The 26,167-nt window shown below is 46.7% G+C and overlaps 2 protein-coding genes across 4 annotated transcripts; one reads left to right on the top strand and one right to left on the bottom strand.

Moving 5' to 3' along the window:
* Positions 1-10,233: 10,233 nt before the first annotated feature.
* Positions 10,234-12,550, top strand: HSD17B10 (hydroxysteroid 17-beta dehydrogenase 10). The gene is made up of 6 exons (XM_004022064.5): positions 10,234-10,277; positions 10,612-10,776; positions 11,412-11,576; positions 11,697-11,825; positions 11,905-12,013; positions 12,212-12,550. The coding sequence occupies exons 1-6, from the start codon at positions 10,251-10,253 to the stop codon at positions 12,400-12,402; spliced, it is 786 nt and encodes a 261-aa protein (XP_004022113.1). The 5' UTR covers positions 10,234-10,250; the 3' UTR covers positions 12,403-12,550.
* A 146-nt stretch (positions 12,551-12,696) lies between these two features.
* On the bottom strand, positions 12,697-26,083 carry RIBC1 (RIB43A domain with coiled-coils 1). Of its 3 annotated transcripts, none has more exons than XM_004022066.5 (8): positions 25,938-26,083; positions 25,555-25,626; positions 19,959-20,072; positions 18,804-18,885; positions 18,254-18,598; positions 13,833-13,951; positions 13,049-13,443; positions 12,697-12,941 (listed from the first exon to the last, which is right to left on the bottom strand). In XM_004022066.5, exons 2-8 carry the CDS (start codon positions 25,561-25,563, stop codon positions 12,860-12,862), a joined length of 1,146 nt encoding a protein of 381 aa, XP_004022115.2. In that variant the 5' UTR covers positions 25,564-25,626; positions 25,938-26,083; the 3' UTR covers positions 12,697-12,859. The 3 variants fall into 3 exon arrangements, with proteins under 3 accessions (XP_004022115.2, XP_042097805.1, XP_042097806.1); XM_042241871.1 differs by having other exon boundaries at positions 12,697-12,897; XM_042241872.1 differs by having other exon boundaries at positions 12,697-12,866.
* Between the last annotated feature and the right edge of the window lie 84 nt (positions 26,084-26,167).

The following is a 26,167-nucleotide window of genomic DNA, read 5'->3' as shown; positions in this document are numbered from 1 at the left end:
CACCTCCAACACATATCCTAAACTAAACTTAGTCATTACCTCCAACATCTGTTCTATCTCAGTTCAGTCCCTGTTGTCTCTCTTAAAAGAAGCCTCCAAGAAGCTAGAAGGAACCTCTTCCTAAAGCTAAAATTTTAATATGTTACCCCCTCCTTGCTTTAAACCCTTTGACTGGTTCTCTCTCACTTCTAGGCCTCTCCATAAGTTGCTGCATTATAATTGTCTGACTTCAGCCTGTACAACACTACTTTTCAGCAACAACATGTGACTTTATAACTCCCCACAGTAGTGCTACCAGGTGAGATAAAAGATGCTCAGTAATGAAATTTGAATTTCAGATAAACAACAAATAAATTTTAGTATAAATATCTCCCAGGCAGTATTGGGGACATACTGATACTAATATTGTGATTTCCCTGATGCCTCAGATGGGAAAGAATCTGCCTGCAGTGCAGGAGACCCAGGTTCGACTCCTGGGTTGTGAATCTCCCCTGGAGAAGGGAACTGTTACCCACTCCAGCATTCTTGCCTGGAGAATCCCATAGACAGGGGAGCCTAATGGGTTACAATCCATGGAGTCACAGAGTCGGAAACGACAGAGCAAGTAACACTTTCACTTCTTTTCACACTAATATTATTTGTTACTGTCAGGAGGGTGTGTAATTTCCTCAGTTCTGTCCTGCTACAGCAAAACTTTGAAGTGATAGACAGATCAGTGTTACAGCTCAGTTTTATTTGGCAATCAAACTAAAATACATCCTTGAGGCATGAGGGTGGGCCAACCCAAAAGACACAAAGAGAAGAGAAGCCAGAAGTTCAATTTGGGCTCCTCTTTTTATATGTTTTTTCTCCTCCCCTTGAGCCTGTCCTATGTAAATTGGGCTAGCCAGGAGGGCTGTTTGTTTCACCTGAGGTTCTCACTCCAGTCCTCCAAACTTCCTTTGTTCTATTTTCACAGGCTTTTTCCTTTCTTTGTCTTTTAGCCACAGCCATTATGGACTCCTTTTTCCTATTTTAACTACCTAACATTCCCCCTTCAAGAGATGGGAGGCTCAATTCTTTGGGAATGGGGCATCAAGGTCTCTCTGGCTACTTCCTGCTGAATTGGGACAGCGAGGGGCATTGGGCCTCCCTCTCTTGTTAGTCTCAAGTCTCAGAGTCCTTATAGCGGTGTCCATCTAAGGGTGAGTGATATTTTCCATGGTCAGCTGTAGTTTTATATATCTTTGTTCAACTGGCACTGCATGTTGTAGCTTGTTGACCTGGGCAGAGATAAAACGGGTTAGACAATCAATAATACATGGAGAAATCATAAGCAGCATCAATATGGTGATAACAAGGATTAGTAGGGGCATTAGCCAACTCCAAATTCCCTCCTGTCAGGAGAAGGATCCCCCAAAGAGATATTATAGCCACCCCAAGAACTCTCCAGCTCATTCTTTGAGATCCTGTAGGATCTGAATGTTTTTCTTGTGGACTCTGAAACTTTCTGTAACTTAGCTGGTGGTATTTACCCAGAAACAACACATCTCATTCCAGATGGCTTGAGTTCCTCTTTGTTCAGGGATCAGGAGATCTATCTCCTGTCTGTTTTGGAGTACAACCCCTGCCAAGCTGTGTTGGCTTTTTAGAGCTATCCTGAGAAATCTTACCCTTAGAAACTTAATTTTGGGGGTGTTCATTAGAATGGCACTCATTTGCAGTCCTGAATAGGTATCTGAGATCTCCCAGGGGCTCATACGTGTATTGAGTGTCCTCTTCTGTTTTCTTCCATGGCTTGACTCATGAGTAGTGAATCCAGGAGTTATGTCCTAGTACCTTGACTGCTGTGGGGGTATAGAAAGTACTACAGGGTAGGGGCCCTTCCACGTGGGCTGGAGTTGAGCATTTGAGGACCCCATCTTTCCAGACTTTAATTAGGACTTGAATCTCTGGAGCATATAGTGGTATCTCTTTAGAATCTTTTGGGTCCTGGTTGACACACCACAAGCATATATCTTGTTGGAATTGCCCAATGGCCATGGTATAAGACTGGAGGGTCTGAGCCTCTGGATCTAGGAAGAGGTCATTGACATAAACAAAAGGTCTCCCATATAGCATCTCATAAGAACTAAGACCAACCTGCTCCTTAGGGGCAACATGGGTGCAGAGGAGAGCTATTGGTAAAGCCTCCTTCCATCCCAGGGTGGTCTCCTGGTTTATCTTTTTTATCACTGATTTTAAGAATTGGTTGGGTCTTTCTACTTTTCCTGAAGACTGAGGCCTCCAGGCACAATGGAGATAATAAGTAATGTTCAATGCTTTAAAGACCCCTTGGGTGACCTTAGAAGTAAATGATGTCCCATTGTCACTTTGTAATGATCTGAGCAGACCAAATCTCGGAATGGTTTTAGGAAGCAGTTTTTTTTACCACCTCCTCAGCCTTCTCAGTCCAGGTAGGAAAGCCTTTAATCTATCCTGTGAATGTATCTATCATGAATAATAGGTATTTATACCCTTGAGAAACTGGCATCTGGGTGAAGTTCATCTGCCAGTCCTCTCCTGGGTAGGTCCCATGCCATTGGACAGGCTGGGCCAGCTAGGGTCTTTGAGCTCCTTGGGGGTTGTTTAATTGGCAAGTGGGACAAGAGGAGACCACTTACCTTATAGTCATTTGGAGGCCTGTTCCTCTGAAGGACCTTTCTAGTAATCCTTGGAGGGCCTTCTCCCCTAAATGAGTGGTGGCATGTAAGGAGTTAACCAACTTCCACTGGAGGTTCCCAGACATAAAAAGGAGTCCTTCCTTGTGGAACCACCCAACACGATCTTCTTGAAAGCCCTCACTCTTAGCTTTAAGAGTCTCACCTTCAGTATATGAAGGAGTTTCTGACAAATTAATCTGTGGAACTGAGGTGGCAACCCCTATTAGGTCATTGTTCTGTAATCCTGCTCTCTTAGCTGCCTGATCGGCTGTTTGGTTTCCTTGTGCCACTTCTGTGCTTCCTTTTTGGTGTCCTTTATAATAGGAGACTGAAACCTCAGTAGACTGAAACCTCAGTGGGCAAATGGACTGCCTCCAAGAGCCTAAGGATTTGATCACCATATTTGATTGGGGACCCTTGGGTGGTCAAGTGGACTCTTTCTTTCCAAATAGCAGCATGTGCATGTAGCACCAGAAAGGCATGCTTGGAGTCAGTATAAATGGCTACTCTTTTTCTTTTTCCCAGCTCTAAAGCTCAAGTCAGGGCTATGAGCTCAGCTAATTGGGCTGAAGTAACTGGTGACAGAGGCTTAGCCTCTATGGTCTCAAAATTGGAGACTACTGCATATCCGGCTCTTCTTTTTCCATCAAAGACAAAGCTGCTTCCATTAGTGTACCAGATTTCCTCAGAATTGGTCAGAAGATCTGATAACCCCTCTCGGGGTTTTGTCCAGTGGTCCAAGGTTTCTAGGCAAGAGTGAAAGGGGTAGGCAGGAGGGTAGCTGGGTTAAGAACCTCACAAGGTGATATAGTCAGGCCTGGACTTTCCATCAGCACTACTTGATATCTGAGGATCCTTTGATCAGACATCCATAAATGGCCTCTCCCATTCAGGAGTTGTTTCACTTGGTGGCTGGTAAAAATAGTTAGTTTGCCCCCAAGAGATAGTTTTAAAGCATTTTCTATCAGGACTGCAATAGCTGCAAGATTTTGAAGGCAGGGAAAGATCTCTTCCCAATAAGGGAGTAGGATACTCAGGGACCACCAAAAACTGGTGGGAAAATATTTGTCCATCCCAACAGCCAAGTGCTCAGGTGAATCTTTTTGTAATTGCTTTTCCTATAGCACCCAAAATGGTACAGGTTTGGGAGGAGAAGGCTCAGGAGAAGGAGGTCAGGACAGAGTAGGTAGCCCCTGTATCAACCAAGAAATTCTCGGACCTACCTGCCACATCCAGTTGCACCCTTGGCTCCAGCCCCATAATGGTTACCTGTGACAGGCAGGCTGGCTGGAGTGGGCCGCTTCAGTCCTGTTGAACCATCATGAGGGAAGGCTTGGCACTTGACCTTGAGGCTCTTGGGTCCTGAGGGCAGAGTGCTGCCCAGTGTCCCAATTGATGGCATTTGTAGCAAGCTGTTTTAGGAGACCTGTCATGGTTTGGGCACTCTTTGGCCCAATGTCCTGCCTGTCTACAGATTGGGCATTTGCCTCGTGCCTTGTCCTTCAAGGACTCAGGGTTTGCCACAGGGTTTCCCTGGAGGGCAGCCAGCATCTGGGCATGCCTTGTCTCTTTCCTTTTCTCCCTCTCCTGGGCCTTGGCCTCCCTCTCCTGTTCTCTGTTATGACAGGTATTGGCGGCTGTCTGGACCATCTCATATAAAGAGGCAGCAGGGTCCTGCTGCTGTAGCTGTTGTAACCTTATCCTGATGTCTGATGCATATTGGGACAGGAATTTGTCCTGTAAAATCACCTGTCCCTCGTAAGAATCTAAGTCCAGATTGGTAAACTTTTGGAGGGCCTCTTTTAGACTTTCCAGAAAGGCAAAGGGGTTCTTGTTGGACTCCTGAGTTATTGCTGAGACCAGGCACAGTCCCACAACTAATAGGCTTCCTTCTATTTCCATGGGTGGACTTCCTCAGGGGTGAGTCTTTCTGAAGCTTATCCTACCCAGTACCATTGCAACCTGAGAGCTGGGTGTCCCCGGGTCAGGGTGCAGATCTCCAGGCAGGCCAAGGCATGACAGCCTCCTGAAGATTGAATCCCCAGGCAGGTCGAGGCATGTCGGCCTCCCGAGAATTGGGTCCCTGGGCAAGTTAAGGCATGTCGATCTTCTGGGACCCCTGGACTGGCGGATCCCCGAGCAGGTTGGGGTATGACAACCTTCCAAGGACCAGATCCCTAGGCAGGTCAACGTAGGTCGACCTCCTGGGACCCACGGACTGGAGTTGGGTGTCCCCAAGGTCTCCAGCGTGACCAGTGCTGGGTAGGATTAAGGGGTTGTAATCTTAACTCATTGCTGGTTTGTCCACTGAGGATGGGAATAGATATCATGATGTAAAGCAATCCAAGCCTGTGCCCTGAGACTGGGAACCTGGCAAAACAGCCACAGGCCCTATCCTCTTATTGCTCTGAGGGAATGTAAGTCACTGATTTCCTCCCCTAGTCCTCCAAAAGAGCAATTAGGGTGTTTCCAATGGTAAACATTTCATTGTCATAGACCCACTTCAGGCAATAACAGAAGTAATGACAAAGGAGTGGGCTATCTGGTCCTGTTAAGGGCATTAGAGTATTTTAATAATAAATGGGGTGGAGTGATGTTGCCTACAAGGGAGCAGGGTCCTGGTTGTAGCAGTTACTAAGTGGCTTAAGAACAAATTGATAAGAGGCAATAGACCAGATGTTCTATAAAAGTGGAGTGAAGATTTGATCCAGGGGTGTGTTTGTAACTTTAGGAGAACATGGTAAGAGTTTGGGCCCAAACAGCCTCCAGAGCTAACTCACAAGGTGGCAAACATTATCCCTGGAAGCCCAGTTGCCCTTGAAGGGATGCCACCAATAGACGGACTTCTAGCAGGCATTGTGTGCCTGTCACCTGCCCTCACAGGTTCACTGAGAAACGTTGTTGCACATGTTGTAGGAAACATGGAAGATGAAGGCCTGAATATCTAGAGAGATTGGATATTATGCAGTATTTCTCTCCCAAGGGCCAGCTATTTTCTGGTTGTCCCTCCAGAAGACTGTAGGGCAACACTGTGGGCCCAGGAAAAGAGCATGAAACAGGAGGGAAGAGGGCAGGGCACAACTTTTGAAAGAATGACATAGCCCAAGGGCATAACATAAACCAATTAAAATCAAAATGGATCCAAGATGACTAAACCTTGATCCTCAACTTGCAAGCTAAATGACACACCTAGAGGTGACAGGACAGTTCCAAGGCACTGTCAAGAGACCCAGGAGTGGGTAGGCCCCCAATTGTTGGAATGACCCACTTATTAGCGTATGAAATCACCCAGCTCATGGCCACCACACTTGCCCTCTGTGATGGCCCACACTCTTGTAGAGCGCTTCTCTCTGAACCCATACAAATCTACCTCTTATCTATTGCTGTATCTCTCATTGATTTTTTTTTTCAATGAGACATCAAGAACCTGAGGTTCATTAGGTCCTGAAACCAGGCACCATGGGTTTTAGCTGGGCTCAAGTCCCAGTTGGATGCGACTGAGTGACTAAGCATAGCACAGAGTCCCTGCCACGTGGGTTTGAGTCCCAAATCTTAGGTAAACGGTTTCAAGTACAACTTTCAGGAATGGAAGGATGATGACCTGCCTAATACTTTGTAAGCAGTGGCACAGATGGAGAGAGGAGCTGGAAGATGGGAGGAAAAAGCAGTGGGGAATATGTGCCAAGGAATCCCCTTCATAATCTGCCAGAAAATCTGCTAAATACCCGACCTGTGCCCACAATTTTCATTGGCCTGATCCTTGGCACAAAGGAGATTAAGGACAGAAGAACCCTCACCCACTTGGCCACCCACTAGGACATAGCAGATGGTGCAACCTTTGGGACACACTGGGGAGTAGAGGAGCCCTTGCCAGAGTCCCTCAGTTGCACCCATTGCTGCTCGCCTGTTTGTGGGGGTTGGGGGGGGGTGCGGGTGTAGAGGAAACAAGAAAGGAGAGACTGTAAAGGAATTAAGATTTTGTTAGCCATATGTCCTTCCAGCCATAGGAGCGAGGACCTCCTACCTTAATCAGAGGTCTTCTGGAACCTGAGCTGTGTGACATTTCTGCCGAATTTGCTTTTGTTGTCCCAGTTTCCAGCACACTGGGCTTCTTGTCACTTCCACTGCACTGGGCTTTCTTGAGTTCAGCTTCCACCGTGGGAGCTTTCACTGAGTTGGGCTTCTGCTGTGCTTGGGCTCCGCCTCGTGGGGGCTGAGCTGAGGTTGTTTCAGCCAGGTTAAATCTGAGAAATGGCACCATATTCCTAACAACCTTACAAAGGAGGTACTTTGATTTTATCCATTTCATGGAAGAGGATAAAGAGGCACATTCAAGTAGCTTTCCCAAGGTCATCCAGTTAGCAAATGATGAAGCTGAGATTCAAACCCAGACCTCTGGTATCAGAGTCTGTGCTGAAAATTCAAGGAGTTGAATTAGTAGGATGCCAAGGGATAATGGATTGAGGACACTGGTGGGAATGGGTAAAGAGAGAGGAGGAATGAGAGAGTGTCTACACTGTCCAGAAGAAAAGTAGGAAGAAACTGCTGGGCTGGAGAAAATAGAAAGGCCCACAGATCAACAGGGTTCAAGGATATAAAAGAAGTGGTGGAGAGAAGACCTGAGATGACTGAGAGAATATGGTCAGAATCAGAGGCGGTGGTTTGTAGATGTGGGGGAATCTTTCCAGGACATGACAAGGTTAACAGTGTGGTTTAGACAGAGGTGGTTAAAGTAGAAAGGAGGTGAAGGTCCTTGGAGCTGAGCATAATTCTTCATGAAAGAATCATGAAGCTGGCCTGAAAATTCTCCCAAGATTGACTGGTTTATTCCTTAATTCATATTGATAGTGTGTAGTACATGTCAGGCAGTGTTCTTAGCATGAGGTAGCCAAGAGGTAAAGGACAAGATCCTGCTGCCATGGGGTTTACCTTCCAGCACATGGAGAACACACAAACACTCACACAAACAAGGCCAGGTTAGACAACACTTAAAATCCTTAAGGCACAATTCCACAGTGCCAAAAGTTTTGGGAAGTATCAGGCTGTTTTTTCATACTTTGGAGCCCAAACTCATTAGGTGACAAAACCTGACCTGAAATAGCATAAGGCTATTTGTAAGTCTTGATTCATTCAATGTAAATTTTCATATTTTTGCCTCTAGAACTACTAATGTTTAATAATTAGCGACACTCCAGACTTTTCTCGGTCGTTATGTATAGAGTATATGCAGTATATAGAATTATGTAATATAGGGTATGTGTCTTCAGAATTGAAAAAATTTCGAATTCCAAAGCATATCTAGCCCCAAGTTTGGAAAAAGATGGTGGACCTGTAATTACTATGCAGAGAATTCAAATATGCAATGTGTTGATTCAAAAAACTGGCCCCTGCACAGGAAGGGCAGGGAGAGACTGAAGAAAGAGGCAGACCATTCCAGATTGGTAGGTGGCAGATTTAATGAGCAAGGGAACTTCTAAGGTTTGTTCTGGGTGACCAAAAGACTAGTAATCTCCACACCCATCTGCCAGAATCTTAAAAGTTTATATAGAGGGGCTCATGGGATTCAGTTAGGTGGTATTCAGTCCAGATGGTCCCAACACCTTACTCTCTCAAGGCTATGTCCTTGAAACAGCTCTAACTGTAGGAACAGTGAGCATATTCCAGGGACAGAGGCAGGGTATGGAGTGTCCCAATGCCTGGGTCCAGCTCTGTGGTCAACCTGAGGTTACGTCCTCTTGATGACATCCTCCAACACAATGGAATGGCAGCTAAGTGGCTCACAGCTTGAGAGGTGAGGGAGAGGAGGTGACATTGAAGTTTAGTTCTGAATGACCAAACAATAGCAACAACAGCAGCAACAAATACAGTCATGCAAAGATCAGGAGAGCATTCCAGGCAGAGAGAATAGTTAATTCAAAGATGAACACAGCTGGGGTGGGAAGATAAATTGGGAGATTGGGATTAATATATAAAAACTACTATACATAAAATAGCTTCCTTGGTGGCTCAACGGTGAAGAATCCACCGGCCAAGCAGGAGATGCAGGTTCAATCCCTGGGTCATAGATGCTGGGAGAAGGCAATGGCAACCTACTCCAATACTTACTCTTGCCTGAGAAATCCCACCGACAGAGGAGCCTGGTGGGCTCCAGTCCACGGGGTCGCAAAAGAGTTGGTCAGACCGAGTGACTAAACAACATCATGTATAAAATAGATAACCAAAAAGAAACTACAGTATAGCACAGGAAACTCAATACTCTGTAATGGCCTATATGGGAAAAGAATCTAAAAAAGAGTGGATATATGTTTATATATAACTGATTCACTTTGCTGTACACCCACAACTAACACAATATTGAAAATACACTACACTTGAATAAAAATTAAAAACAAAAGAAAGAACACAAACACGGCACTGCGGTTGGACCATATTTGGCTCCATTAAGAGTGATATCACTGAGGGATGGGGGCGCTTCATGTTGTCTGAAAGATTGTGAATCTGGTACTAAATCCTTTCATGGATATGGTGTAGTGACCATGAGTGTGGTAGTAAGTCAACATTTAGGAGGCCCAGAGGGAAGTTTTCCTGGGTGGGAACCCAGATAGGGAGATACTTAAAATAAAGGAAATACACAGCTCAATGAGGCTGAAAATGTAGACTAAGGTTATGGTCTGAAGACCTTGGTTTGGGGAGAAGTATATAAAGAAGTCAGATAAGGTAGGCTCAGAATTATAATTAGGATACTGGTGAAAAGATGTTTTAGGGTGTTCTGGGTCTTAAATGACAATCTCTGGTTGAGGTCCAATGTGAAATGTGTGATCTAGGCTTTGGGGTTTAAAATAGGTGGTTAGACATAGAGGACAGTACCAAAGGCTCAAAGATGTTTTTTGCTTCTCTGCTTATGCCTCTTTGGGTTTGTGTTTCTCAGCAGCTGTCTCAGAATGTCGTTTTCTAGTTTCTCTTGTTATGGCTTTCCACATCCGTATCTCTGAGAACCTGTCGGTCACCTCAACATATTTCTCTGTATGTGGCTCTCACAATCACCATCTTTGTATATCCATGCCTGGGTTCTAGAATCTGGTTCTTTGTCCCTTCCTTTGTCTGTGTCTGTACTGAAATTATTTCTTTTTCCAACTGAACTTTCCAACTTCCCTCTCAGAAGGCATGAACCTTTTATTATTCCTCTGATTATTTTATCATTCCTCTATTATCCCTAGTGCCCCGCACAGAGACTGGAATATAGGAGTCTCTCCGATATGTTTATACTTGAACCGAGGCTTTTTCCGAGGAGTAAGGAACACTTTCTCAATCTCCTGTCCCCCTCCCCCCAGCCCGGGGGTGTGGTAGTGTTGCGACGCGGCTATTCGTCGCTTTTCCCCGGGTGTAGAGACTCTCTGCCTGGACCTTGCCCCGGCCGGCCTTGCCCCTGCGGCGGGTGACGTGAGAGGCTGGCGCCCACTTGTTTGGCTGAGCGGCGGACCGCCCACCTCGCCGGCCCCGCCCCGCGGCTCCACCCCGGCCAATTAGCGAATGCCCGACAGTCCAGCCCCGTAGAGAGGCCTGAGCAAGATGGCAGCTGCATGTCGGAGCGTGAAGGTAAACTGGTTTTCGCCCTTCTGCACCCGCTGGGACGGCGCAGCCGTAGAACCAGCGGGGAGAGATCAGTGCTGGGAGAAAGCATCACTCTTATCTAGGCCTGTTATTGCGACGGTGGGGCTCGGGAGGTGAAGGTCAACTCTCCGGGGCACGTGCATGTGGGGTGACTGGATGGCTGTCTGAGAATGAGACACCCAGAGGGTCCCATCGTTAACATGAGGAGGCACATCTGGGTCAAGTCGCGGCGGTGACCGGGAGCCTCCCTCGCAGAAGCCTGGAGAATGGGTGGGGGTGGTCCGCACAGTGTAGCTGTTGACCGAGCTCCTCTTCACAGGGTCTGGTTGCCTTAATAACCGGCGGAGCCTCAGGCCTAGGCTTGGCCACAGCGGAGCGACTGGTGGGGCAGGGGGCCACTGCTGTACTTTTGGACCTGCCCAACTCAGATGGGGAGGCCCAGGCCAAGAAGTTAGGGAAGAGCTGCGCCTTTGCCCCAGCCGACGTAAGTGGGGTTACCTCACCTCTCCCATGGGGTTCCTTTTATAAGAGTGCCTGTCTATGTGGGCAATGGACCCATCTCCTTTTCCCTTTTGGTCTGAGCTGTTTTCATATGCCTCTGGATAAAAAATTTCTAAAGCTGTGATTCACAACAGGGAGGAGGGTGGGGAGGTAGGTTGGGGATTAGCCATATCAGAATCTCCTCAAGGAGATATGTAGAGTTATTGTGCCCTGTAATTTTAATATTTACAAAGTCAAAAAATTTATCCTGAAACAAACTACAGAAAGTAAAGCTGGACGAAATCATATTAGCAAGTAGGGGTACCAAAAAGCTAATTTATCTTCATATCAATAATTCTCACAACTTATCTGATCCACAGCAGTTGAGAATCTCCAGGGGTATGTAAGTTTATCAAAAGAGGGTATAGATTTTAAAGATGTTTTGAAACACTGCTCTGTAATACCTAACATTTTCACCTTTGTCTCACTCTAGAGTTTTCTTTCCTTGGTCCCTCCCTTGCTTACACAATTCTGTTGTCACTCGAAGACTGGATTTGCCCTGCGCCCCCCACCCGCCGCAAGATTTAGTGGTATGTGTGTGATGGTAGATGAATACCTTCTCCACTTTTCCCTTTGAAGGTGACCTCAGAGAAGGATGTGCAAGCAGCCCTGACTCTAGCAAGAGAAAAGTTTGGCCGTGTGGATGTGGCAGTCAACTGTGCAGGCATTGCAGTGGCCAGCAAGACATATAACTTAAAGAAAAGCCAGGCCCATACCTTGGAGGACTTTCAGCGAGTTATCAATGTAAGGTCTTAGAGGTTCTCCAGGGGTAGTAGTAAGAAGTATCTGACTGTGAGTGTCCCCACACCCACAAAAGGCTACCTCTGCTTCAAGTCCTATATCACGTCTCTTCTGGTCCTCCAGGTGAATCTCATGGGCACCTTCAATGTGATCCGCCTGGTGGCTGGTGAGATGGGCCAGAACGAACCAGACCAGGGAGGCCAACGTGGGGTCATCATCAACACGGCCAGCGTAGCTGCCTTTGAGGGCCAGGTGTGTGAGTAGGGACAAGGCTTGTACCCTGGTGACTTGTTGGGGGCCCTGCCCCCTATGACCTCCACTCCCTCTCCAGGTTGGACAAGCTGCATACTCTGCTTCCAAGGGGGGCATAGTGGCCATGACACTGCCCATTGCTCGGGATCTGGCTCCCATGGGTATCCGGGTGATGACCATTGCTCCAGGTAGACATACCCCTCCCCGCCACACCTGGGATTGGGTGGGATCTGTGGGCAATTGAGCAGGGAAGGTATCTACCATCTAAACAGCAGCAGCCTTCTATCTCTGGACATAGGGAAGCACCACAAGTAGAGTTACGGTGAGGAGGGACCAGGTAAATATAAAAGTGAGGGTGGGTCTCTGATTTTGGCTGTCTTATCTAGGCCTGTTTGGCACCCCGCTGTTGACCACCCTCCCAGATAAAGTGCGCAACTTCCTGGCCAGCCAGGTGCCCTTCCCCAACCGACTTGGTGACCCTGCCGAGTATGCTCATCTGGTACAGGCCATCATCGAGAACTCATTCCTCAATGGAGAAGTCATCCGGCTGGATGGGGCCATCCGCATGCAGCCTTGAAGGGGGAAGACAGAGAGAACAAAGGTTCCTCTGTCCCTCCCCCTCCTGGAGTGCTCTTCTCCAGTTCGGAAGGAAGCCCAGTAGCCATTCTGTAACCTCTGCCTATCAGTCACCCTGTGTGCCTAATAAAGTCTCTGTTTCTCATGGAGGAGTGAGCAGCACTGTGTGCTGGGGGAGCTGGCATGGGGAAGAAATGTGAATGGGTGAAGACTGACAGGGTTGGATGCTCAGAACCCATGGGTGGGGTGGGAATGGCAGTACCTTACACTTTGTGTCCTATTACAACATGTAACCTTGATTTTAATGAATAACTTTATTACCCAGGGTCAGAGGTGGGGTACTGGCTCAGCTCTCTTCCACTGGGAAATGGATTGGGGAGGGGGGTGGTCTGCAGCATTTTTTTCTCTGTTAGCTTCTGTGAGCTTGATGGTGAAGGTGGGAGAGGACAATCCTGAGCTCAGCGGCTGTTGGTGTTAAATTGCAGATGATATTGGGCTGTAGGTTGATTGGTATAGATTAATGAATTCAGATAATTCTGCCTGTGAAAGAAATCCAGTGGCCTCAGCTAATGGGCTTTCCCTGGTCCTTGCCATCCCTCCCTACCCTCCCTTGGCATTCATCCTTGCTGCTACCCCCTAGAACTCACTGGGCTTTTTGCTCCTTAGCCAGCTGCTGGTTGAAGGAGCCCAGTCCCCTCCGAAATTCAGCACACAGCTCCTTTTCCTGCTCTTCTAGCTCCATTGCTGCCTGGGCCAAGTTTATGGCCTGGCTTTCCCATTTGGCATCCAGTGCTTGTTCAGCTTGGCGCTGTGCTTCCTTTTCATGGTGTTGTGTCTCCTGTACTTTCTTGATGGTGGCTCTCTGCTCTGGAGTCATGCCCTTCCAGCAATAGGGCAGGACCCTGTGGGGAGCCACGGGGTTTTGGGCAACTTGCGGGTTCTCAGCCAGTAGGTCGCTTGTGATCTGGTTCTGGACCTCCACGAGGTTCACCTCCTGTTGTCGCTGATGCTCACGGCGCTGCCGCTCAGCCAGCTTAGCTGCCTGGTGGGGCCCCCAAATGTGAGTGTTTGGATGCCCAACCTCAGGGAGCTCTCAGTCACAGGGGGAGGGGGAGACATGGCCCTACTCTCCCCGATCTAAGGGAGAGAAGGAAGAGATACTGCATGGCCTTTGAGTGACTTAAGGTGGAGGAAGGGGTGGAATGGGCAGGGAACTCCTCTGCCCTCTGGAAGCCCTTAGACTGAGACACTGGGGAAGGGAGGGCAGTGTTCTGTTTTCAGATCATCCTGAGCCTAGAGGTGGGGAAGGGGACCTCTTGCCCTAAGAGGGCCCTAGGGTGAAGGGGGAAGTCCACAGGTAGATGAGAGGGCTGGTTTGATCGGTAGATTGGGGAAGCCTGATGCCCTGGATGGCTCTTACGCTGTACATACCTGCGCTTTGTTGGCATTGGCCGTGGCAGCCATCATGGCTATGCGGCAGGACTCCTCCAGCTTGGCCAGTTGGGCGGCCCGCATGTCCACAGCTAGGCGTAGCTGGTCATCGAGCATGTCTACACAAAGAAATATGGCCAGGGCACTGTCATTCAGCCATTTGTTCAGCAAGCTTTGTGAATGTATGTTTATGCATGTGCAAGCTATGTCGATGTATGTTTGGGAGTGGGGTAATGTCCTCACTGTAGGGATGTGTGGACGCAGCTACTCTTTGGGGCTAGGGATAATAAAAGTGACAGCCACAAGGTTTTCTCAGGTGCCTCACTGAAAGATGCTTCTAATGGACCTGGGTCTCAATGCCAGCTCTGTTGCTTCGGAGCTGTGTGACCTGGGGAAATTATTTCATCTCTGAGCTTCAGACTAAGGGCTAGGCTGCAGGTACAGCACGAGCAAAAGTATTGAAAGTGCTTCAGTCCAGCTACAGTGGTCTCCGTGCTGTTACTAGAACATGCCAGACATTTCTGCCTTAGGGATTTGTAATAAATGATACTCTTGTCTCATGTTGTTTTCCTTCCTTAGGTCTTTGCTTACTTTGCTCCTCAGTGAGGCCTTCTGTCTTTCCTACCTAAAATTGCGACCTGCCTGACCCCAACATTTATCCTCCTCCTCTGATTAATTTTTCTCCCTAGCATTTATCACCATCCAATATACCTTACATTTTACTTAATTGTTTTTGTCTATTGCCTGTCTCTCTACTCACTACAAGGTAACCTTTGTAAAAGCAGAGACGTTTGTTTTATCCACTGCCATACACTAGCACCTATATCAGAGCCTGGTACGTAGTGGGTCCTCAGTAAATATCAAATAAGGAAGTGAAGAAACAGCGTGATCTGTATCTTAAATTATAAGTAGTCTGCTCTTGCTGGAGCATAAAATGCAAGTGACTAGGGAGTGCTACAGGGGCCAGACTAAGGACTGGAAACTTGACCCTGAAGGTGATGGCGAATATGGAAGGATTTTAACTAAGGGGGTGACATGGTTAGATTTGCATTTTAGAAGGCTCCTTTTGGTGCCAGTATAGAAGACAGTGAGGCTGGTGGGAGACAGTGGAGGTAGGGAAGCCATCTTGGAGGCTATGGCAGTAGGCCGGCTGAGAGGGCTGAAACCAGGCCAGTGATGGAAAGGATGCAGGGGAAATATATGGAGGTTTCATCAGCAGAATTTGATGGATTGGATTAGGGAATAAGGGAGAGCAAAAGACTTGGATGCTTCCCAGGGTCCTGGCTGGGATGACTCCGTGCATGATGTGGCCACCTCTGGAACTAGAGGATACAGAATGCAGACCAGGTTAGGGAGCACTGATGAATTCTCTTTAGGAAGCTGAATTGGAGGTGGTCAGCAGCCACCTGGATATCTGACTGCAGGAAAAGAGTCCTCAGCATAGAGATGGTGATGTGGTAGCCGAAACCAGAATGAGGGTTGAGGGCACCTGAGGCAAGTATGCAGGGTAAGGAGAGCAGTGTACCAAGGACAAAGTCTCTAGAAGGAAGAGGAATCCACAAAGTGTGGACAGAAGAGGAATGATCAGAGAGCTATAGCAGAATATGCTGTCACAGAAGCCAAGGAAGAGAGAGGTTTAAGAAGGAAGATGTGATAAGAGTCAAGTGTAGCAAGAAAGTCCAAGTAAAGGAGAAAAGACTGAACAGAGCCTCTTGTACCTGATAACACAAAGGGCATTGATGATTTTTGTAAGAGTTGTGTCAGTGCAGGTGTGTGGGGAGAAATAAGATCTCAGGAGTTGAAGTGTGACTGAAAAGTTAGGAAGGAATGACAGCAAGTAGAGACAGATTTTTCAAAAAGTATGGCTGTAAAGGAAAAGAGCTAGCTCATAACATCTAGAGGAATCAGAGTGGAGAGAGGCTTTTGTTTTATTCTTAAGGAGGGTTATACAGAGACTTCCCTGTTGGTCCAGTGGTTAAGAATCGTGCCAGTTCAGGGGACACGGGTTCAATCCCTGGTCTGGGAAGATTCCACATGCCTCGGGGCAACTGGGCCCATGTGCCACAACTACTGAAGCTGTGTACCCTAGAGCCCATGCTCCACAAAAAAAAAAGTCCTTGCGCAGCAACAAAGACCCAGCACAGCCAAAAAGAAATAAAAATTTTAAAAAGTTTTTTTAAAAAAGGGTTAGACATAAGCATGTTTGTAGCCTTCACAGAATATGGCCAGTGGAAAGTGTTGAGAACCTCAGGGCCAGGGCGTACCTGAGGGAGCACAGCCTGCATGGGGGGCAGGGGGAATGGGGTCCAGAGCATAGGTTGAAGGCTTGGCTCTGGAGAGGCACAGGGACAGACTTCGGAGACTGGATGGCAGGGGAAGGGAGGATAGGGGTGCCGGGTTTCATTTTGGTCTTCATAGCAACTCAAAGAGGAAAGGTCACCCCATGTTTCCAGATGAGGTCCAGAGGTGAAGTAAAATGCCTAAGGTTACACAGCCAGCACTTAGTAAGTTAGAATCCAAATATCTCAAGGAATCAGCTCGTGCTCCTTTCATGACACTACACAGACTCTCCCCCAGCATTCTGCTGTTCTGTTGCTTAACTCTACCTTCTTGTACACCTGCCTGCTGTCACTAGGTAGCTGGCCCCTGGTGCCACTGCAGCTACTTTTTGGTGATTTGGTAATCACCAAATACTCCTAATTTCTCAATCTAATAGGTTTCTTTTCCTATCTGAACTTCTCTGAGGGCATTTGACATTATTGACGACTCCCTCTCTGAAACCTCCCTTGGCCTCTGAGTCCCCATTTTCTCAATGGTGACAGAGCAAGTATGGTGTAGCAATCAAGAGTGCAGGCTCCGGAGCCAACCTGCCACCTGAGTTCACTTCCCCCCTCCATGACCCACTAGCTCTATAACTTTGGGCAACTTACTTAATATCTCTGTTCTTCAGTTCTTTCAGTTTCCTCCACAGAAAATAGGGATATCACTAGTACTTGCCTCATAGGGTTGTTGAAGATGAAATAAGTTAATATATGGTAGAAAGCTTGGCACAGTACTTAAGTACTCAATAAAGGTTAACTCTTCCTCTTGGTGCCCACTCTGCCTAGAATGGCCTTTTCTCATTCTCACTCTCTACCTTGCCAAAATTGTACCCAGCTTTCTAAAATTTGGTTCCTGACAGCTGACCTGTGCCAACCCCCTACCATCCCTCCCTTCCCCTGTGAGAACTGACCCTCCCATCTTGATGTTCCCTCTGTGCCCTATGGGCTTCCCTCATAGCTCAGTTGATAAAGAATCCGGCTGCAATGCAGGAGACCCCGGTTCAATTCCTGGGTTGGGAAGATCCTCTGGAGAAGGGATAGACTACCCACTCCAGTATTCTTGGACTTCCTTTGTGGCTCAGCTGGTAAAGAATCTGCCTGCAATGTGGGAGACCTGGGTTCGATCCCTGGGTTGAGGAAGATCCCTGGAGAAGGGAAAGGCTACCCACTCCAGTATTCTGGCTTGGAGAATTCCATGGACTGTATAGTCCATGGGGTTGCAAAGAGTCAGACATGACTGAGTGATATCTTGTATATATTTCTATCACAGTACCTATCATAGTACCTAACCCAATGTTAAAGCATAGATATTTACTGGCAAATAACTTGTGCATGTATTTTTTCCTTTTACTCTAAACTGATTTTCTGGAAGTCCTGGTTCTGTGGGTTTCTGGAGGGCAGGGTGCCTGTCTTGTTTATTTTGGTCTTCAGTTGTTCATTCAGTGATGATTTTGTTGAACTCCTGACACTGGCAGGCAATGTACTAGGAACCTGGGATATAGAGGTGGAAACGAGAGATGTGGTTCATCTTCAGTGAGCTGACATTTGGGGGAGAAAGACATTCCACAAATACCTCTATGGTAAGTGGTATAACAAAACAGGGTGCTACAACAGGGGTGGTTTTAAAGGTGAGTGGTGTGAGTAGGTAAGAGATGGTCCTTGCCCTTACTCTAATGGAAGAGGGGAACATGGCCACAGATGTCAGAGTAATAGTAGCTACTGGTTATTGTAGCTACTATTGTACTGATGCTTGTGCTTTACTTACAGCATCTCATTTCATTCTCACATGAGCTGTGTGGTATGGATGATTTCCTCATTTTAAAGATAAGCAAACTGAAGCACAGAGAGGAGGGTTCATTTCCCCAAACTAGCTAGTAAGTGGCAGGACCATTAGGTTTGTCTCTACTCTGCTGTCTTCAGGTAATGGAGTGCCAGGCTGATCAGGGATCAATGGCTACACTGTCAGTTGATGAAGGAGATTGGGACCTTTCAGTATCAGCCCTTACATGAAACTGGACCTGCCCACACAGTTCTGGTCTTCAGCTCAGGATGGCTCCCCACTAGGCCTCAGGTCACAGCCTGGAAGGCCTCGCTGCTTACCTGTACAGTTCTCATCAACTCTGGCTTGCTGTTGTTCTTGTAGCTGCCTCTCCAGGCTGTATTGGAACTGCTCCTGCTGCATTCTCAGACATGCGGCCCTCTCCAGATCTTCCCCAGAGAAGCACTGCAGGCTGGCTTGGCCATAGTAGGGAGCATTGTCACCAAGATAAGCTGGAAACTCCCTCCAGAGTTGGTTTGAATCCCAGAAGTCAAATTCACGCCTGTTCCTGAGTTGCTGCCTCTGTTCTCTAAAGTTTTGGACTTTCTTGGCCAGCCGACGTGTCCGTTCTGCCTCTTCCTTCTCTAGCATCTGAGCCACCAGATCATACTGCACCTGGTTGGTACCTGGGGGTGGTGGATAGGGGTATGGAGAAGGCCCCACAGGAGAGACAGCCTACTCAGCACAGCCACTGCTCCCAAAGGCCCATCTGGTTTGTCTTACCACACCCCCCAGACTTCAGGCTGCACTCCAGAGCAGAACTGCCCTGCCTTAGCCCACTCAGATCCTTGCTTTTCCCCCTTGGCTGGCCTCCAGCCTTGGGCTTTTTACCATAAGCTGCCTTCTTGCTTCGTTCTGTTGCCTCCTGAAGTTTTCGTTCTTCTACCTGGTTGTTCAGGGCTTCAAGATCCACCTGATCCCAAAGAAATAGGCTAAATCAAGGTAGGAGCCCAGCAGTGGGCCTCGAATGCTCTAACACAGACTGCTCAGAATTTATCTGCCTCAAAATCCTCCTATAGGATCCACAGTATCTACTGGATAATGTCCCACCATCTCACCATGGTTTGTAGGTCCCTCAGTGGTCTAGCCTCTGCCTCCAGCCTCTTCTCACCCTCTTCCCTTCTCCCACCCTGAGGAGCTCTGCTTACAGTTCTCTACATATCTTATGCTGTTTCATATTGATGGCCTTTGCTCCAGCAGCTCCCTCCACTTGGAACACTCTTTCTTCCTCTTTTTACCCAAACTCCTATTCATCCCTTAAGACCAGCTGAGACTTCCCTGATCCCTCTAGCAGGTGCTACTCCCATAGCACCTAGGACCCACTATCCTCATTACCTTGAACTTTGCCTCTATTGATTGTCTCCTAGGCTGTGAGCTTGCTAAGGGCAGAGACTGGGCCTTAAGTCAGCTTTGTGTTCCTATTGCCTAACCCAGTGCTTGGCACAGAACAGGCCTTGAAACATTTGCCCACTAGATCTCAAGTCACACCACTCATCCACCCACCCAGCAATCTATTTTTTCTTAAACTATCAATATTTTCTCTTTATTTTGACTATAATTCATTTAAAACATTTCAAAATAGTGCAAAAGGGAGTACAGCTTAGGGAAGAGTAAGTGTCCCTCCCATCAGTTACCAGTTTCTTATGTAGCCTTCCAGAGAGTTTTGGCATATGCATGCAATACCAAATATTCTTTATAGACTTCTTTTGGCTCCATTTACTTGTCTCTTGAAAACCAGACCACTTGGCCTAGAGTTGACTGGAGAAGAGTCTGCTGTCACTGGCTCCTCTTCCCCTGCACCTCTAGGCCTCTTTCTCAGGCCCTCACCACATGCTGGGGTGGGTGCCTTTTTCCCTTCCTCCTTCCTTTATAACCCTGCAGTCTGCTCAAATCAGGGAGGGGCTGTGATGGGCACGGCTATGTTCCTCTCCTGGTGTAAGAGTGAGGTGACCCCTGGTCCAGAGAAAGTCCCCACTGCCCACTCACCCCCATGACTCTGGTCCGCACATTGAAGAATCGACTCTGTCGCTCCTTTTCTTGATTTCTAGCTTCGGTGGGTGCCACCTCCTTGGGATCTGGTGGCAGATCTACCTGATACATCTGGAGCAAGGGCGAGTTGGATGGCCAATTAGTGCTAACCATCATACTTGACTATACCCCCACCCCCCATTCCTTTCTCCCCACAGTATCTTACCAGCTATTGATTCCTACTGATTTTACTTCCTGACATATTTCATATCTGTGTTCTCCATCTCTGCTGTCGAAACCCTAATTGAGGCCTCACAAGCTGGTGGCCAGATAATGTTCCCAGGAACCTCACTGGGCTCCCTTGCTCCAGTGTTAGGCTCTCTACTGCTTTTCTGCCTTGGCTACCAAAGTGATTTTTCTGAAAGCAAATCTGACCATGGCACACCGCAGCTTAAAACCTTTGAAAGCATCTATAAAGCAAGGGGGCTTCCCAGGTGACTCGGTGGTAAAGAATCTGCCTGCCAGTGCAGGAGATGCAGGAGGGAAGATCCCCTGGAGGAGGAAATGGCAGCCCGAGCCAGTATTCTTGCCTGGAGAATCCAGTGGATGGTGGAGCCTGGTGGGCTACAATGAGCTGAACATGACTGAGCATGCACGCATGGCATAAACCAAATTGTTCCCCAATGTTTTGGTTTTATGAGTCTTCATGATCTGATTCCTGCTCACCTTTCCAAGTCTCAAACTGATTTACAACATCCCTTTTGCATTAGGCTCTATTTAGTTTTTTCTGTTTCAGTAAATGCCACCACCATTCCCCCTTTATTTTTATTACTTATGCTCTAGTCAAATTAAAGGCTTAAATTTGCCTGCATTCCTTTGTATTTTGGGAAGCCCAGCCAAAGCCACAGCCAAAATCTCTTGCTAACATAAATCTGATCATGTCTTACACCTGCTTAAAATCCTCCACTGGCTTCCTACCACACTTAGAATTAGATCCATACCCCTTTCTGTGGTTCAAGATCTGGTTCCTGCATACCTCTCCGGTTCATCTCATGCCTCCCTCTTCCTTGTTTACTGTTCTCCAGGTACGCTGGCTTCCTATTAAGTCCTCCAACACTACAACTGTTCCCACCTCAGGGCCTTTGTACATTGCATTCCTTTGTTTGGAATACCATACATCAACTCCTACAGCTAGTTCCAACCTCACTTGTTCACTGTCTAACCATTTTGTAACTAAAATATTTGATGCACACAGGGGAATTATATATAAGCCATATGTAACTTAGGAAAAGGAAGCATGATAAAAGAGACCCATGAACCAACTCCCTAGTTAAGAAATAGAACACGATTAATACTAGTTAAGTGTCTTATGTCTGTTCTTCTTCATCCTTACCCTAAGAATAACCACTATCCAAAATGTCACCATTCCCTTAATAATATGCACTAATATACCATATGTGTGTGTATGATTCCCTGAACATTTAAAAATATTTTGTCTTGAAACTTGATGGAGTATCACACAGTATGCATTCTTCTGCATCTTGTTTTTTTCACCCATGTTCATTTATCAATTAACAAATATTCATGAAGTGCCTACTGACAGACAATCCCTTAAGCGTTTGAGAGACATCAAGGAGCAAAAGTGACAAAAATCTGAGTCCTTGTGAAAGTTACTTTCTAGTGGGGACAGACAAGACTAGAGAGAGTACATTAAATAGTTTGTAAGAAGATGATTAGTGCTTTGGGAAAAAATATAGAGCAGGATAAGGGGAATTGGAAGTGCTAAAGAAACGGGGAGAGTGTTGCAATTTTAAATATGGAAGTCAGGGGAGGCATAACTGGGAAAGAAATAGTTGAAGAAGGTGAGGGAGTCTCCTATACAGATAACTAGGAGGAGAGCACTGCAGGCAGAGGGAACAAGTGCAGAGGCCTTAAGGTGGACAAAAGAGGCACACACACATTCAAGAGGACAGCAGGGAGGCAAGTGTGTGAATGAAAGAGGAGTGGGAAATAACATTAGATTGGGTGGGGAGATGCAGAGCATGTAGGACTTCACAGACCATTGTAAAGGCTGCAGCTTCTACTCAGAGAAATGGGCAGCCATTGGAGGATTTTGAGCAGTGGGAGTAATGTGTCCTGTCTTTGATTTGTAAAGGATTGCTCTGGCTGCTGTGTTAAGAATAGACTGGAGGGGATGGGAAGGGAGGCTAGAGGCAGGGAGACCAGACAGGAGGCTATTGCAGTTGTACAGGCAAGAGATGATGATCACGCCAGGTTAGTAGCAGCAGATGTAGGGAGAAGTGGTCAGATTCTGGATATATTTTGAAGGCAGAGCCAGCAGGACTTCCTGATGGATTGGGTGTGCTGTGAGGAAGCAGTGTTAAGAATGACTTCAAGGATTTGGGCTGGGGCAGTCAGATGCATTGCTATCAACTAAATAGTCTGTATGGAGAGAATAGAATAGGATGAGAATCTGGAGATCAGTTTTGGAGGTGTTGAGTTTGAGAGGTCCATACCCATTGATAGATACAGATAGTATGGAAAATTTTGTTATTTTTCAAAAAGATATGCTATTGGGAATTTCCTTGCTGTCCAGTGGTTAGAACTCTGCACTTCCACTTCAGGGGGCATAGGTTTGATCCCTGGTGGGGAACTAAGATCTCACAAAGCCCCCAAAAAATTTTCTTTGGTATCCGTCCTTACAGGATTCTATATTCTTATCATATTGCCCTCACGATTAGCCGCATAATCTGCTTTGCCCTCTGGAAAGTGAGAACTGACAGTGCCATTCCTAGGCAGAACTAAGAGCCATTAAGTGATAGCCATATTCTCTCTTTACTGCTGTGGGACCAGCAATGTCCCAGGTGAGGGCTGTCCCTTCAGTCTTGGTCCTGGAGTGAAGACAGAGCAGAGATGTAGCCAACCCACAATGGACAAGAAGTGGAGTGAGAAACCTGTCTTTATGAGCTGCTGAGACTTAGAAACATTTTTTAAGAGTTTATTTGGGCAGAAAACAAATTGGGTACTGCCAAACCAGAGTGGTTAAGAGTTTAAGGAAAGATGTTTAAAGAGATGGAAAACAAGGAAATTATTTGATTGGCTATAGCTGAAGTGCTTGTTTTATTTGAGAATGCCTAGTTGACTGTGTTTGGATTGGTTGTTCTTAGGGATTTTTTTAAAAATAGTTTTTAAAGGTTACTTCCCATTCACATTTAGTACAAAGTGTTGGTTTTATTCCCCCTGATATACAATACATAGCTGAGCCTATCTTACACCCAATAGTTTGTACCTCCCACTCTCTTACCCCTATAGTACCCCTTCCCCATCACTGGTAACCACTAGTTTGTATCTGTAAGTCTGCTCCTTTTATATTATCTTCACTAGTTTGTTGTATGTGTTAGCTTCCACATACAGCCGCTGAGATTTTGAGGTTGTTTGTAACCTCAGCATAATTCAGCCCTTCCTGCCTGATACAAGGAATTTAAAGCTATGAGGCAGTAAGTAAGAGATATCTTAAGGTAGGGAGAGGAGGAGCCAGCACTGGAGGCTGAGTGGCAAGTGAGGTGAAGTGCAGTGTGAAAGTCCCTCAGTTGCTTCAGGCTCTGAGAGGTGGAATGGGCTTAAAAACTGGAGTTCCCTGTCTGACAAGCTGAGTGAAGAAAGTGCTTTTGGGAGGAGAGAGTGAGCAACTGATGATGGGTTAAATAGATGAGGTCTGAGAACTGACTGATTTGAAGGGGAGGGTTGCTTCTGACCTTGATGAGAACATTTTTGGTATGGCAACCCACTCCAGTACTCTTGCCTGGAGAACTTCATGGATGCAGGAGCCTGGTGGGCTGCAGTCCATGGGGTCGCTAAGAGTCGGACACGACTGAGCGACTTCACTTTCACTTTCTGACTGAAGTGGGTTCAAGAGAGACTAGGACTCTGCAGCACGAACAATCCAGTTTAGTTAATTGCCAAAAAAGAGGAACTTGTAGATTAAGAGAGATATATATACAGCTGCAAGAGTGTCCCTAGTATATGCCTAGAAGTGGAAGTGCTGGATCATAGGGCATCAGCCTATTTAAACTTTACAAGATAATGTTGTTTTCCAAGAAGACTGCACCAATTTATACTTTCACTATAGTGTATATAAACTCTAGCTACCCCACATCCTCAGCAACACTTGATGTACAGACTTTTTAATTTTTGCCAGCTTGTAGGTATAAAGTTATAATTATCTATTTTAATTGGCATTTTCCTTATTGCTGATGAGTCTGCAACATCTTTTCATGTGTGTTTTGGGCATTTTTTCTTTCTCTTCTGTGAAGTGCCCATTCATATCTTTTGTTCATTAAAAAATGTTTGTCCTCTTCTTATTAATTTTAGGAGTTTCTTGTGTATTCTGCACACCAATCATTTCTTAGTTTACCTGTGGGAAACATCTTCAATTTGTGGCTTGTGTTTTCACTTTGTTATTATTTTATAATAATTTATGTTAATGATCGATACATACAAAGGAAAATGGTTAACACATATAAGTTATGAAGTACAACAACAAAATGAACACCTGCAAACCCTCCACAGAACCCAGATTGATACTTTAGAAGCTTTTTGTGTGCACTTATCATCTTTTCACTTTATGTTATAATTTGGAGGAATTTGAATGCAGTCAAATTTACCAATCTTTTCCTTTAAGTTCAGAAGTTTTTATCATTTAAGAAATCCCCTGAGGTGATAAAGATATTCTCCTATATATCCTAAAATTTCTAAAGTTTTGCTTTTCTCATTTAAGTTTTTAATCTATCTGGGAATTGCCTTTTGTATATGGTGTGAGAAGTAGGGATCCAATTTGATTTTCTCTCCAAAAAGCTACATTTCATCTTAAATGAAGTTATTGTTGTTGTTTAGTTGCTAAGTCCTGTCCAACTGTTTTGCCACCCCAAGGTGTAGCCCGCCAGGCTCTTCCATTCATGGGATTTCTAGTTCCTGTCCATTATGAGATTGCTGTCTTTGGTCATTTTATCCCCTCAGCCTGATCACACCAGTATCTCCCAACTGAACTTCATTTACTTAATTGCATCAACCAGGCTTTCTCACTTTTCTGGACTTGTCCTAAGACTCTTCCCAGCCTCCAGACATCGTTTAAAAAATAGTTACAGGAATGGCTGTAGCAGCCACCAGACCCTTTCCATGTCTAAGTCTAAGCACTGACGCCAGCTTGCTTATATTCCATCTGTCACCACAATATAAGGTCAAACTGAAGGGGAAGATTCTACAGCTTCTTGAACTGCTAACATTATGGCTTAATAAAGAGCAGGTAATAAGGTAAGGGGGGATGATGGGATGAAGCAGAGGGATAGAAAAGATGGGAAACAGGGGAAAGGGACAGAAAGGTCAGGGGCAGAGGGGGAAAAGAGGAAGGAGGAAAACCGGGTGGTTGATAGGGGTGGAGGACAGAGCAGAGAAAAGGAAGGGAAGCAAGGGACTGGGCAGAGGGGGGATGGAGAGGAGGGAATGGGATGGGAGTGAGGCATGAAAAGACAGAGATGAAGAGGGGGAAGGGAAGAAGGATAAGAGGTGGAGAGCACAGGCTTAGGGACCCTGACTCCCAGGGGTTCACACAAAATACCTTTTTCATCAAGGAGTCCCAATTGTGAAGCTCCCAGGTTAGGTCCAAGACTATAGTGGCAGTCTCTGAACTCTGCTTGGAGAAGAAGGAGGGAGGCGGGGCGGGGGGGGGGCGGGTAGGGGTAGTACCTCTGGCCACAGTTGGGGAAAACTGTGGCTCCAGAGTTCCCCTTCTCCATTCACACCTCATCCCCCTTAACACCCTATCCCATGTATAACTCCACCCCACTCCAATTCCAACCTCAGCAAGATTTGAGCTCCTCTAACACGGAATCCTCCTGCTTGCCCCTCCTTCCTCCCCTCCCTGGGGTCTTTCCAATTCCCGACCCTTTTCTTGTCTGAACCTTCCCGCCGGCCAGGCAAAAGCTGCAGCCGAGCTCCCACCTTACTCTTGCCCTGGAGGGCATAACCCTCCTGTGACTTCTGACTTGTCTCAGCAAGGGTCGGCCTCGTCAGCCAGCTTTCCGGGATCCTCAAAGCTGCAGACACCTCACTGCACTGCTTGCCTCCTCAACTACGAGGTCGCCTGTAGCGGCGGTTTGAAATTGCCATGCAACAAGAAAAGGGGGCGGGGCCCGAACGCCAGTCGTAACCTCGCGCCTTGGCAACCGATC

The sequence above is a fragment of the Ovis aries genome, chromosome X (genome assembly GCF_016772045.2).
Source record: "Ovis aries strain OAR_USU_Benz2616 breed Rambouillet chromosome X, ARS-UI_Ramb_v3.0, whole genome shotgun sequence".
Taxonomy (NCBI): domain Eukaryota; kingdom Metazoa; phylum Chordata; class Mammalia; order Artiodactyla; family Bovidae; genus Ovis; species Ovis aries.
Note: the sequence above shows the minus strand (reverse complement) of the source record. Positions and strands in the feature narration are given on the sequence as shown.